Raw genomic sequence first — 15,299 nt, 5'->3', positions numbered from 1 at the left:
TACTTCAGAAGCCAAACCAGTAAACCAGATCTGTAGGAGCATGATCAGACTGCCAGTGTCTTGTCCTTATGTCCTCAATAACTGTTTAAATGTTATAGATCACATTGTCAACTAACACATTCAGTATCTGACTTGGTACAAGCAGGAGGTTTTTTAACAGCGCTTCTTGTGGTAAATTATTGCACAATCTTCAACCCCTCGGCTGGAATTGGAAGCCATCTATACCTGTTAAACAAACTGCAGAGATCGCAAAGTTGATACAAAGAGATGAACGGCTTCTGTTCCAAATTTTAACCTAACTGGAAGAACACTGTGCCCCAGTGGTGAGAGCCAGCTGAGATCCATTGCCTGAGCCAGGCTGAGCGACAGCTCTGCAGTGGCTTGTGGTGGGTGAGGGCACCGTCACAGCCGTGCCATTGCCATGGGAATTGGGGAGCAGGGCTACTGCTCTGGCTGGCAATGAGGAGCAGCCACATGGCCTTTGTCAAGGCAGCGCTCACACATGTGCAAGGCTGTGGGGTCAACCGAGGCATTGCTTTACGTGCATCCTGTAGTCACCCCCCCCACCCTCCCCACCCTCACCCTCCCCCATTCAAAACCCTGCAATTTCATCCAGATGGCAAGAGTGGTGTGGAGATCCAGCCACAGCCCAAAGGCTCCAAATGCTTTTATAAAATATTCCCTTATGGCCCCCAAAGCCTGCAACATACTCTATAGGCTTTGATCCCAATAACACCAAGTTGCCACGTAAACCATGGACTCTGGCATGTCATCATCATTTTGTGTGGTGGCCTTCAACTATGATATGTCAACCTGAATTTCACAATCCTCTCCTAGGAACATTTGCTTTCTTACCAAAGTTATAAGGGTATATTTGCTTGTTCGTGCTTTCCTGCCCCACCAGCATTACAGCATGAAACATCGGGGAACTGTGTTAACTGTTGCAAAGACTCACAGTTGTGTTCAGCAGGGCACAGGGCAACTTTGAAACGGGGTTCAAAAAAACCCATTTTCAGTCTTGAGTTGGTGTTGGACAATGGCAGTTGGCACAATGTTTTTTGGCTTTTCTTAAATGCAACTTTGAAGTTGGTTCAGGCCCATTGGCCCTACCAGGGAGCTGTAACGGTGGCTTTATCTGGCATGAAAGTTTTCACCCTAATTTGACAACGACAGCGGAATTCTTTGTGCCTCCAAAAAACCCTCCCAACCCTTCATGCTTGTGTTTTAAGAGTTGAGGGTGTATGTGTTATGTATGACGGTGTGTGGTTTGCACACACACAAGTCAGTCTGAGGGTATTTGGGAACATTGGCATGCAGAAGTAGGGACAGGTTGGCTGCAGACCTAAACAAGCAGAGCAGCTGGTGTTGTGAGCACTTCCATCTCATGGGAAATGCAGATTTTTCTGCCTGTGGCAGGACTTTGCTGCTGAAGTAGAGGAGGAGTCAAGAGAGGAGAGTTCAGTCCCTGGAGCTGTTGTGCTCATCCCATGCAAGCGTAAACATCTGCCCAGGTCCCCTGGTTGCTCAGCTGGGATGTGGGAAAATGCTAGAGGGGATATCATGCACCTAACTAAAGACTGTGAGAGTTGTAAATGAGAGTTGTCACAGATACAATTTATCATGCAGAGAAAAAAAGGGAAGGAAGGAAAGTTCAAGGGAAGGCCTCAAGGGTACAGGAAAATGTTGTCAGAAACAGTAATTTTACTGGTGGGGTTTACTAAAACTTTACTTTTGAATTATTATGAAGAGTTAGTGCTATCAGAAGTTGACTGTCCATGTCTTTGTCAATCTCGGGTGTCTTTTCAGAAGAGAGGACTTAGCCAGAAGCTACCAGTCCAGTGAAAAGCCTGTTGCTCAGAATCCTTGGTCTATGAAATCTGTTTTTTGAAAGTTTGTCCACAGCACCTCACTTTGGATGAGTGGTCTTCTACGTGGTTAGCACAAATCTAAATAAATACAGAAATACAAACTGAGCTGGAAATTCACTGAGTACGAGCTGTCTTGCAAAATTGCATGTTTCCTGACTCTGGATGGGATAGACATATTACAAAACTAGCTTCTCTCATAGTAATGTGATACTTCTGCTTCCAGGCTCAGTTGAAAGAAGCATGTACAAGAGAGGAAGAAGAAAAGCAAAAGCAAATGATAATCAAACTTATTTTTAACATGGCAAAAGGAAACTTAATTAGAAAGACTGAAGTGGCCATTGTGATCATCTACTCAAACATCTTGTATAGTTCAGGCCATAATATTTTATCCATCTACTTCTTTGTAAGCTGTGGCTTAGAGCTGGAAAAGGTAGCTAGCCTGGCTTGGAAGTCTTCATGTGAGTAAGACATGGAGTGTATCTGCTAGCTGGTTCTTGTCTGGCTTAAATTTGAGCCCAAGTGCTACATCCAGGTCAAATGAACCTGGTTCCCCATGGGCCATGCTGGTTCCCATCTCTCTAGGAGAGGACAATCCAATCTAACGCAATCTCAGGATGAGAAGCTTATTCTGCAGCACAGACATTGCAATAGCAGGTCACATCTCTAAACACCTGGCCTTGAGTGGTGGCTGGGGTGTTTGGCCACCAAGTCTGTGGAGGCAGACCCATGCCCACCTCCCCATCAGACCCATTGTCTCCAAGGTGAGGAGGACATGCATAAAGTTGTCTCATAGGCTGAATGTGGGTCAGCTGCACTGAAACTGAATCTAGGCAGCTATTGTGGGGCCAGATCACCTCTTCTTTTCTGGAAATGTCTTTCATTTTGCCTGGTTTTATTGGTGAGAGCTCCCTTTCCAATGGCCTTCCCTCAGCCAGAGATTCACAGCCACAGTTTCCCCAGTCAACTGACAATTTATTTTGTGGGGTAATTTTTCCCATCTGGCCACATTTTTGGAGACAGAAGTTGTGTCATCTAAGGTGGCAGGGAAGGGAACAAGAGCTGTCACTGCTGGAGGTAGGTATCCACAGCAATAATACCCATGGTGAGAGCAGCCACATTCTTAGGAGAAGACGGTTAGGAAGTCAGGACACTGCACAGCTCCTCTCCCTGATCCAACCTCCAGCACAGCACTTCACCTTCCTCAGGGTGAAACAGTGACATCGATCCAACACACCTTTGTCACTGCTTATGCAACAGCCTTCAGCAATACCCTTAAAAGAGAGGAGTGAATGGCTGTGTCCTCAGGACTGCCCAAGTCCTGGGCCTCCCTCCTGCCTTTGCCAGCAAATGTCATTTTAACATCATCTTCTGAGAACTGACTGAGACCACACATGTCCTGTCAGCCAGGCCAGCAAATAATCTTCAGCGAAGTCTGCCCAGGGCTGTTTTGGATCTGGTGATCTGCATTTAGAAATAGTCTTGGTGCTTTAAATGTTGCCTGGAGCCATCTGGTCCCCTCTTCATTTTATGTTTTAATTGTTATTTATAACTTATTATACAAGCTATTCAAAAGCCAGACAGATGCTGGAGGGAAGCAAGTGAGTCCTGATCTGAATCACACTGAAATCTCCAAAGGTCTTTCCCTGGCTTTCAAAGGGCTTGGGGCTGGCACCCCCACCAAGGGAGCCTGAACAGTTGCATCTCTGCAGAATCTTGGCTCTGGGACACCCAGACTGTATGTTGCACACTGCCACCAGGGCCAGGATTTTCCTCTTGACCAGAGCCAGGAAGGCCCCTGACTTCTGCAGGGGAGCTGGCTCCTCGTGGCCAGTCTCACAGCCCAAGAGACAAGAAGGTCAACTGATTTTCTTAGGTCACCAGTGCGTGAACAAATTACTCATCCCAGATTTTCCTGGCCTCAAAACCTTTGCTCAAACTGCAAGGCTTCTTAATGACTTAGCAGAGATCTAAGGAAGTAAGCTATAAATTGCAAATATGCTATGGCTAAATGACTGGCTAAGGTGTTTTCTACACAGCGTTTATGAATCGAGAAGACCTAACTGGCACCTGGGAATTACTGACATATTGGGGGAAGCAATTTGTTTGATGAAGCAATCACTTCAGAAAAAAAAAAAAAATTTTCCTTTGCCCCCCGCTTCATAGCAAAATCTTTCCACCTCCAACTTTTCTTCCTGCCTCCATGCAGAGCCCTGCACTGTGACCCTGGAGGTAAGTTGCCTCTTGTTAGAAACAGACCTAATTTGTACTGGCTCAGCTGAAACCATCCCAATTTGTAAAGACATCACCCAAGTCTTGCTCACCCACCAAGCAGCCCCAGCAGGGTGGCCTGAGGAGGACATGGTGCCCTGGTGCTGAAGTGCACCCCTATGCACCTCGAGGCTATGAGTGACATCTCACAGGAGGACGGATGTCCCACATCAGTCTCAAACACACCGCGCACCCCCCACCAACATACCAGTGGTGAGAGGATGGGCATATATTAACCAGCTCAGTCCTATAGGATGGATTAAATTCCAGCAAAGGTCCCCATCATTTGGGAGTGATGGCTAAACAAGCCAACCTGTGCTGTTTGGTAACATCTCAGACAGCTTACTCTGGTGGCACCCTGACCCTGGCAACCATCTGAAACCCAGAGGTATTTACTTGTAGGAGATGCCTCTTGATTTTTCTCCTGCCAGTTGTGCTGGACTCAGAAAGCAGCCATGGGACCAATAAGTGCAGAGAGGCAAGAGGGCAGCAAATCCCCCAAGCCAGACTGCTCTGGCTCCTCTGCATCCTCATAGTATGGGGAGTTATTACCACATTAATAATAATGTATTATATTTCAAACATATGAAATAAAACAGGGCACTGAACATCAAGCTGTCTGAATAAGGATATTTTTTTTAAGAAATCCCTGGACATCAGTGGACAGACTGAGAGAGTCAGATGCTGCACAGAGAAAACAAGAGAGGGGGGGTCGGATCCAGGCCCCCTTCAGCCCTGCAACAGGCAGCCCAGCACAGCTGGCACTAATTGGCACTTTCCTTGGCGGTGGATGAAGTGTAGAGGAGACAATGGGCCTGGGCTGGTTTCTCGTGCCTGGAGGTGATCCCCAGCACTGAGAGCAAAGCCCATTGAGAGCACAGTAAGGAGAAGCTGCAGCAGTCACTGCTGCTGCTGTTTTGCTCAGAGAAAAGACTTTTGGAGCACAAGCCAAATGTGCACCCAGCACCAGGGGACATCATTGTGTGCCCACCAGCACACATGAAAAGAAAGCAGGGCATGGAGCACGCTGTGCTGCTGGCCACCAAGCACCATCAGCGGTGTGGCAGTGGTGTGGTAAAGCTTGTGGTCAGGTTAGCAGGTCACAGGCAGCTGATCAAATCCATGACTCCAGCTGAAACCCTTAGCATCAGTCTTTCTACAGTGTCCCATGATACATACTCGTCAGGAGGGTAGAGGGCTTATGAAAACCTGTTGCTTTGTGCACTCATGGCGAGCTGGAAAGAAATATAAGTGTGAAGCTGTGACACCTGGACATTAATAGGCAGCTAGAAAGGAAAGACAAATGCAAGGAACTTCATAATATAATAGAACATAACTTGGCAGGAAGAATAAAGGAAAGATGTCATTTTTTTAAGAAAGAAAATGATAATGTAATTTCTGGACTGCATTATAATGGGGATTTTTGGGTGTGTGAGCAGTAATTTCATCAGTATCACTTTTTTGGTGAAAAGTATATTTGTTATCTTAGACTTATCTATTGGCAGCTTAGAGGCAGCATTTTCTTCTGAACTTCACAAACATATTAAAATGGGGAAAAAAAACCCCATCCCCACTTCCCAACAAGAAGTGCTCCATGGTCAAAAGTGCCCTGAGCTTACACTGCACTGAGGCTTCAAGCCAGTTATGGTTGCTGCACCACCCCAGCAGTGTGCCATCTGAACCCCCATGTTTAGGATTACCACCCAGAGACTCCAAAACTAAGGGTTTTTTTTATTATTTCATGAAATATAAGCCAAACAAATATGATGAGACTCTTCTTGTTTGTCCCCTGGAGTGGCAACACAAAGTTTAGGCTTTGGTCCCTTTTCTCTTCCTTCAGTACAAACAGGAGAAGCAGCTGAAGGACTTGGAAGCTGCAAGGATGAAGATCTGGGGCAGTAATTAGAGAGGGATGACTCACCTCTTACGGCCACAGGTAGAAGACTCAGAACATCAATTTAATTCAAACACTAACAACACTTAACAGAGTAGGACAGTGAGAAGCATTGTCCCATCTTAAAAACACCTTCCCCCTACCCCTCCCTTCTTTCCTGGCTCAGCTTTGCTCCCAATTTCTCTACCTCCTCCCCCACAGCAGCACAGGGAATGTGGGGAGGCTATCAGTCCTGCTGCTCCTTCCTCCTCAGGGGGAGGACTCCTCGCATTCTTCCCCTGCTCCAGCGTGGAGTCCCTCTCACAGGAGTCCTCCATGAACTTTCTCTAATGTGAGTCCTTCCTACAGGCGACAGCTCTTCCTGAGCTGCTCTGGCATGGATCCCCCTGCATGTTGCAGTCCTCCCAGCATGGAACTACAATAACAGGGGCTTCTTCCCACAGAGTCCCAGCCTTCTTCAGGCACAGCCCCCTGCTCCAGCATGGTGTCCTTCACAGGCTGCAGGTCAGCATCTGCTCCACTGGTGACCTCCATGGGCTGCAGGGGCACAGCCTGCCCTCTTGCCACAGGCTGCAGAGGGGCCTCTACTCCAGTGCACCTCCCCTCCTTTCTTCCACTGACCTCAGTGTTTGCATAGGTGTTCTTGTAACTTATCCTCACATCTCTCACTCCTTCTTCCAGGTTCCCCTTCATAAATACATTATCACAGAGGTGCAGCCACCATCGCTTAATTGGCTTGGCATTGGTCAGAGGCAGGTCCAACCTGGAGCCAGAGAAGCTTCAAGAAGCTTCTCACAGTGGCCACCACTGTAGTCCCCCTCCCCCATTACTAAAATCCACATCGCACACACAAACCCAGCAAAAGCACACCCGCAAAAGCCCACATTGAAACTCTCCCACTTCTCTGTACCAGTCTTGGTATCCCTGGGGATTTAGTTGTAATAACGTCTATGCCTCTGACTTATACAACAGTAATTGAGCTTCAGATTTAATTACAGTATGGGAACAAGCTGTCACTTGATTGAAGATACTTCCTTGACTGTTTATTGAAATAAATAGTCTTAATGACTTCACAATTTGAATTGAAGGGAATAGACATTGGGATATGGCTGTGTTTATATCATTCCTGTCAGGCGCAGCACTTCAGTGAAATACCAAACCCTAGCTTCCAAAATGTTCCCAGAGACTCTTCTTTCTTTGAACCTCCATTGGTGTGGTTCATGGAGATTTTCCCATCCATTGTCTCATAACGTCAGCCGTAAAAAATAGTGATGCTCAGGACCTATAAAGGCTCAAGTGCTTTAGGCAGGTTCATATCCTATGGGAATGTCAAGACAAGTGGTACAGGTTGGAAAAACACCCATAGTTGTTTTATCCCATGGTTGAATAGAGTCAAGATCAGTGGAGGAACATGTGCTCTTGGACATCGCTTTTCCTAAGGGCTGTCCAGGCACACTGGCCCTCTGTGGGCCTGAGGGGAGCTGGGGCACCCTCAGCCACATGTGTCCCAGAGCTGGGAGTGGGACCTGTGTCCCCAGAGGTACTGGGGCTCCTGGAAGGCATCAGGGTTGGTGGGAATGACGTGCTTCCACGTTTTGAAAGGAACGGACCAACAAGAGCAACATGGCTTTGAAGAAGCATTTCTGTGAAGCATGATTTTTATGTCGGCACCTTCCTTTAGCGATAATAAGGCACTCAAATTACCTTCTGATGTCAGTTATTTGGAAACAACACAGACGCAGTATTGCCAGTTGTGGAAACATATGGAAACATAAGTGTCAGCAGCAGCTCACTGCCTCTTGCTGCCTGCCCACTGCTGTGGAAACATCAATTTTCATGCTCGCTGGCTAAGGGAGAAAAAACAAAACCCTCAGCACAACCTTGGTCCAAATTCCCTTTTCTCACAACCATTTCTACGTCCAAATACAGACTAACAGTCATTTGGCACTTTGCAGGCTCCCCCTCACCCTTCATTTCAAGTGCTTCTTAATTCCCACCCAGCTCAACCTGCTGCCAGGCTGTCCCCTCCCACCCAGACCAGGGGACACCAGTTGAGACACCAATTTCAAAGCTAATGCTTATTTTATAATCAGTCTAGCAATTTTTTTTTTGTACCCACTTTGTTACGTGTAAATCATACACCTTTCCTGACACCATCTCACACCATCTTTCTTATAGGTGCATCAGAGACAGAATGCTTTTTCTTGCTGATACCTCATCCAAAAGCACAGTACATTTCAGTTCTTTTTCCTACATTTCAGTGATTTTCATTGTCAAAATGGAGATGTGGGAGTCCTGGTACCTGGCTGCCCTGTTACAATGTGCAGAAAAATTACAAGTATGTGTGACGTTTGGCCTGGAAATGCAGAAGTGACTGTTGGTCCTCACACCACTCCTGTCCACCAAAGCAAGTGAGCACATTACCAAAGCTGTATCCATCCATGGATCACCATGTGGCACAGCCATCTCCTCTTCCTACCAATTCAAACATGACCTGCAATTCCAGCTTTTCTCCTGCTGTCCTCTTTTATTTTCTTTTGGGCCTGGGTGTTTGAAGAACATCCCCTTATGTCCTTTCAAAGGGTCAAACATTTTTAAGCCTTATGCCGGCAAAATTCTCCTGCCAAATAAATAAACCCAGGCAAAGAGACAAACCTCATGAAAAAAAAGCCAGGATGGTTTCTGTCCTACTAAGGGAACTTATGAGAACTCAATACAGTTTTAGGAAAGAGGAGTGTTTACTTAGATGATGGAGGTCTGTTGAATGTTAATCCTTTCTGGGTATATCACAGGCTTTCTTAAAGATAGACTAGATTATTCAGGAGTCTTTGCATACTGAGATACAGCAAATTTACAGGCAGTACAAATCAGACTTTTGCATCTCCATATTAAAGGAAACCAGGTGCCAAATTTGACTTCTTAATACTTTATTGGACATCTCCTGCCAAGTAAAACAATTAAGCTGCTCATTAATATACAACATACACTATTCTGAAACAATGGCTACCTTAATCCTTACACACAGCATTAGCAAAATAACCATGAGATGTCACAAATTTGTATTTTAGACTGGTTATTACCCATTTGCTGTATTACAGAACAACAGTGATGGGAGTACCGCTGGTGAGGAACAGCATGGATGCAGCAGCCTCTGCCTCCGGGAGGTGACAGTGTGATGGGTGGTGTGACCTGGAGGGGAGGTTTGTGGTGACCAAGACTGTCCTGAGGGTTGTCACCCCCTCTGTCCAGGGCAGGGACGTCATCCTCTCAGGCTGTGCTGGCCCTGCTCCCCGCTGCCATCATGGCACTTGCAGGGGAAGCGCTGGCCTTATTTATATAACAGCTGCTGGTTTTAGGTGCTGTCACTCACATGTACACTGGAAAACATAGTGCTTAAAGAGCTGCTATGCTAGTACAGCATACGCCAGAGGCAAAACTAAATATATATTTAAAAAAAAAAAAATCCTTGTAAAAGAAGAGTTAGAGCAGGATTATCACAGTGTGTGAGCCTCCTGTCCACAGCCCAGCTGGTGCAGCGCTGCACCGGGGCCACCTTTTAGAAACACTTTCTCAATTAAAAGCCTTTGCTGCTGGAATTTATTTTATTTTATTTTTCCAGTCAGGAACCTAAGAGATATTCTGAGGTGAGCCAAATTCCTGCTTTTATTAACAGCTATAGGCTGGGCAGGGGATGAGATGGTGACCTGGTGTGGAGGAAGGAGCCAGGACTCAGCAGTCAGGCAAGAGCAGCCCCTGCTAGGCTGCAGCTTCAGGCATCTCACCGTCTTCTGCCATCCCCTGCCTTTCTTGGGGTCACTGGTTTCTCTTCATATCCAGTTCAGGGAAAAAACACTCTCAGGTGTACATGCACAAGTTTTAAATGCATGTGATGAAGATTGAAAACCAACAGTGTGTTCTGAATGGAGATGTCTACAATAATTTTTGTTGAAGGTCCTGTTCATGCAATTATAGACTGAGATACAAAAACAGAGCTGCTGCTGGAAATAGTTCCCTTGGACAGGGCAGTATCTATGACCTCCATGGATCTGAAGTCTTTCAATGGAACTGGCTCATCATCAGAGCTCATCCATTAGATTTCCTTTTTCTCAGAAGCAGATCTCTGCTATATTTTAAGGTTATTTTAAAGCCAATACATATATTTTCCTCTGTCCCCCAGTTTACAGAGGTAAATGTGTTTAGAGACCCTGTGCTTGCCAGAGTCAGTGGAAACCTGCCTACTGGCTCCAGTGGACTTTGTGTTTGGCTCATACAGTAAACTGTCCTACATGTCCTAACTAGCGCCTCATGTTCCCTACCATTACTTTCCCCTTGCCCCAGCCATCACCCATAATTAATACAAGCCTATGAGCAGCTGAGTGGGGAAGAAGGGGGAAGCCTGAAAGAGATTAGGCAAAACTCTTAGAATAGAATATAATATTGGAAGGGACCTATAATGATCATCTAGTCCAACTGCCTGACCAATTTGGGGCTCCAAAGGTTAAAGCATGTTGTTAAGGGCTTTGTCCAAATGCCTCTTAAACACTGACAGGCTTGGGGCATCAACTATCTCTCTAGGAAGCTTGTTGCAGTGTTTGACAACCCTCTTGGCAAAGAAATGCTTCCTAATGTCCAGTCTAAGCCTCCCATCGCATAGCTTTGAACCATTCCCATATGTCCTATCACTGGATCCCAGGAAGAATAGAGCAGCAAAACCTCTTGCAGGGGAGATGACGGATGGATGCTTGGTGTTCTCTTGTGTAGCTGAGTAATGGCCACATTTTCTCTCCTTTCAGCTTTGCAAGTCACAGACCCCTGTGTTCACAGGTGTGGGAGGAGGAGAAGAGAAAGGGTGCAATGGATGGACAAGATGTCAAGGATTTGCCATGTGTCCCACTACCTGTCTGGACCAGAGGATCTAGGAAGGAATTCAAGGTGGTCCCATCTAACAAACCTCTTCAGCTATTGCATGGAGCAACCAGGAAGCCACCACCCCAGCCCCAAACCTTTCCTGTATGCTTCAGTGCCTCCTCAACATGTCTGGCCAGGTCCTCAGCTGGTGTAAATCAGAGCTGCTCCTTTGAAACCAGCACGATAACCTGACAGCAGCTGTGAATTTGACATGGCATGCCTTCTTGCATCTCACCCAGCTGTGCTTGATTTACATCTGGATCTACTTGGAAGTTCACATCAAAGGCGTTTCCACAGAAGGAAGGGGTAGAAGCAGCAGGAGGGAGAGTTTGCAATAAGCCCTCTGCTGGAAGAAGCCAAGCCCCACAGAAGGCATATGGCTGGGAGATGAGTCAGGCACTGATTTTCGCCCCCTCCCCGTGCCTCAACAATGCCACGCTTCCTGCTATTACTGATTATGATTATAATGTTTCTGGTGTGTATGTGTTTGTGCACACGTGTGCAGTGGTTTCTGGCTAAACCCAATTCGGTTGGACATTGCCAGATGGTACGAAAGCTTACCGGAATTTCATTTTCAAATAAACCACAGGCTTGGATGAGCTAATGTTGTTCCACATAAAAAGCCACGAAATTCAACAAAGTGATATTGTTTCAAGAAGTGAACATGTCAAGTGGGAGAACCATCCGGTCAGCTCTGAAAGAGCTACACACTCCCCATCGTGCTTTTAGAAGCTGTTTATGTACAAATGCAGGGCATACAGCACTGCAGTTCAGTTTAAACATTTCTCTGCAGCTGAAGTCTGTGGAGCAGAGCCTTGGCAGAAGTGGTGAAGGAACAACATCTGCTTGTAAGACTTCCTGCATTATTTCAACCGCTCCTGAAAGGCTGATGGCTCCGGAGGAACTGCAGGCTCTTTCTCCATAAGGACAGGTACACCATCAGTGCTGGGGGATGTGGGTCCAGGTAGATGTCCTTGACATTGTCACCAGGGCATGGAAGGTGACCTCCTGCAGTGCTCCAGAGCTCAGGTCCTCACAGCCCAGAGCTTGGGGGCATACTGGTAACCAAACTGGGACCACTTGCTTATTTTGTGTATAGCTCTCCACTGTGGCAGCTTTGTCAGAAGTGTCTGCTCTAGGTGGGGTGAGGATGAGCAATTTGGACACCGAGGGATAAAGCAGCAAAAGGACTTCAGCATTGCAGTGGTTCCTGATCTGCTAGATCCAAAAGCACAGCCCCCAGAGGTCTTCTCTACCTCCGGTACACGGAGGATGGAAGCCATAAAGCCATGAGCAACAGAGGCTAAGGAGGGGGGTGCGGGGGGAGTATGTAAATCAGCCATGAGAAGACAGCTCTGCCCAAAGACCCACCTCTCCCTGCCCTACAACCCTGAGCTGTCTGGCAGAACCCAGATATGTAACTTCTTCTGTGCATTTAGCTCCAAACAGTCTAACGTTGTCATAAACAGTGCTGTGATTTAATAACATGTTGGCAAAACCCTTCTCTCCTCAGCAAGCGCCACTGCCAGTCTGCGGCCAGAAATTTAGATCTTGGCCTGGCTGAGGATGTGTGGAGCTGCTAGAGAAAGCCAGCCTGGCACTTGGGGCCAGCAGCCACAGCACAACCTCCCACAGGCCCCTGGCAGAGCCATGAGTGCTTTGTCTGCAGAAGGGCTTCAGCATTGCAATGATGAGACTTGCAGCTTCTAAGCTGTAGGACCTGAACGCATGGCCCTCAGAGGGTCCAGGTCTCCAGCCGGGGAGAGGCAAGCACGGCCAGTGCCACTGCCCAGAGAAGACCTGCTGGTAGTGGTGGCATTTTGCCATGTCCCAGCACTGCAAGAAGTCCCAACAGCCACATTTGCAACAGTAAGAGTTGGTTTCCATTTTAAAATGCATCTTACTATTGACATCCTGCTGTGGATGATTGAGCAAGCACTGACTCAGCCTGATGGACGTTGCAACAGACCTCTCTGCCTGAGGCTGAGGGTCTTTTTCTCTGGATGCTTTTCGTGCCTATTTTCAGCTCCTGCCATTCTGACTATTTCAGCCTACAACAGGCTCAAGAGACGTTGCTTATAAAGCATCCACGGCTCCACAGCCAAATCAGACCTACCCTTTATAAGGGTTGCTCCTGTGTGGCTTTCTGCCATGCGCAGTCACATCCCCCTGCCTGCTGCCTGCACTGTCCTTCTGTGCCCCATGCCACAATGTCAGGGACACAAAGTAATCATCCCTCCTGCTTAGGAGACAGAAGGAGGAAAAGAGGCTTGCTGGAAATGTACTCCCAGGTTTCACCAGAAAGCAGTTAACAAAAAATGAAGGGGAAATTAAATCAGTATCAAAATAAATCAACCTTGCACTTCAGAAGAAGAGTAATAAATGACCTCAGTTGCAAGAGGATGATCTGCTTTTGCATTGGAAATAGGATGCAGGGGCCAGGACTGACCACCCAGGCTCCTTACAGCCCCTCTCCTGGTACCCATGCTAGTTGTTTTCAGGGAGATGGTCTTCCTGCTCCCGAGGAAGCATCCAAACACCAGCAGAGACAGCGAAGACATATCAGCAAAGACTTTTTTTTTTTTTCCCTTAAACTCTCAAGCCTGCAAGGATAGATTTTGTTTCAATTACATCTTTATAAATAACTTTCTATTTTGCACTCACCTGTTCATTTTCTGCACTAGTTAGAATCAATATCACTGATAATTATCTGTCAGAGCATTTATACCTCACTGGAAGGTGACTAATATGGAAAACTCTTTTTCTTCATATGTATTTTTTTCAGACCACTTTAAGTGAATTAACCAACACAACATGGCAGATTGATGGTGGCTGGAGGCTAGATACTAATTTTTACCCATGAATAAATGTGTTCTTGCAAGGAGAGACAATCACAGTCTTCACAACAGCTCCAGCAACCCCAACAGGAGGGTCACCCTGTGGGGCTGCATCCTCTTTTCCTGAGCCATCCTGCCTGATGAACATCTGTGATGCACCAAGGTGGCTACCAAATCCTTGGCTGCTCCTCAGATGGCTTCTTGTGCCTCCCACACCAGCCCTGTCCACAGCAACCTGCATCCCCAAGGGTGGTGGTCTTCTTCCCTCATCATCCTCCACTCAGCATGAGTTTTTCCTGTCTGAGCTTTGTATTTGACCCCTAATCTATGTTTGGAAAGTTTTCTTTCTCAGTCAAAGGGACTGTCATTGGACCTGCTGCTAGAAGCATGAATTAATACCTTGGGTCAAAATGTATGTTTTACTGATGAGCCATCCTCCCTCCCCTTTTATTTCTTCTACCTTCCTCTGAACTGGTGTAAAACCACCTTGTGAGCTGCTTCTTAGCTAGAAGAAGTCAACTTGTTCCTCATTTGTACAGTACCATGTGCTCTGGAGCCACCATCCACTGTAGACATGTCCTCTTTTTTTGACACTTGAGCTATAGACACCTCAAATATTAACATGTGCAAAAACTTGGATAAAAGTCTTTTTGCCAAAGCTTCTCCAAGCAGCTATATGTGGTTGCCCAAGGAAGAGAAAGAGAGCCAAGATGCCCAGCTTGCTTTGGAGTCTGAAGAGCAACAGCTAATGGACTGCATCACACAGCAGCCCTCTCCCTGCTTACCTGGAAAGCAGAGTAGTGCTTCTGGCCACCGCCTGCCCTGCTTTCCCACAGAGCCTCTCGCCAGGATGCTCAGGACAAGCCTTTTGTCCAGCCCTGCCCTGCTGGTGCCAGCCTGCTGGGATCCTGGAGCAGGAGGTGAGCCTCCATTTGTGCCATGCCTGGCTCGCTCCACGGCCCCAGTGAGAGGCAGTTGCACCAAACAGGCTTCAGGTCACTCGTGTGCACGGAGCACAATCCTTGCATAAGTGAAGTAGTTGCATTATAGCCATAAATCATAAGAATCTACGAAATCTACAAAAAACTTCTCCCACTGCCTTCTTTGCAGAGTTACTGGGACCCCATCCAACATAGTAATAACATTTTTTAAAGCAGAGGCAATAATTTACACTGGTGTAAATCAGAAATCTGTTCATCCCCAGTGGGTTTACCCCACATAATTAATGATCTTTGCAAACATAAGACCAGAATCCCCAGCAAAAAGGTTTATAGCTTAAGGAAGGGAATGTCTGGAAGCAGGAGCACAAAGGTGGCATGGCTTGCTGAGGCCATATGGCAGGTTGGTAGTGGAGCCAGCTTTGTTTCCTAGGCATGTGCTCTGCTATTGGCACATGTGGCATTGTGCTGCTGGCTTCTAAGTGACACAGATGACAGCTGGTGGTCCCGAGCTGTGACAGCAAGCTCAGGGGCTGGATCCCAGCATGGACATTTGTCAGGTCTGAGACCTTGGTCCGCAATGGAC

General features: G+C 46.9%; 1 protein-coding gene across 1 annotated transcript in view; it reads right to left on the bottom strand.

Moving 5' to 3' along the window:
• Positions 1-220: 220 nt before the first annotated feature.
• Positions 221-15,299, bottom strand: part of SSPN (sarcospan) — a 46,281-nt gene continuing 31,202 nt past the window's right edge. The window contains exon 4 of the mRNA XM_074902354.1: positions 221-237. Within this exon, the coding sequence (XP_074758455.1) occupies positions 229-237 (9 nt within the window). The 3' untranslated portion in view covers positions 221-228. The remainder of the gene's footprint in view (positions 238-15,299) is intronic.

This window comes from Athene noctua, chromosome 3 (assembly GCF_965140245.1).
Source record: "Athene noctua chromosome 3, bAthNoc1.hap1.1, whole genome shotgun sequence".
Taxonomy (NCBI): Eukaryota; Metazoa; Chordata; class Aves; order Strigiformes; family Strigidae; genus Athene; species Athene noctua.
Note: the sequence above shows the minus strand (reverse complement) of the source record. Positions and strands in the feature narration are given on the sequence as shown.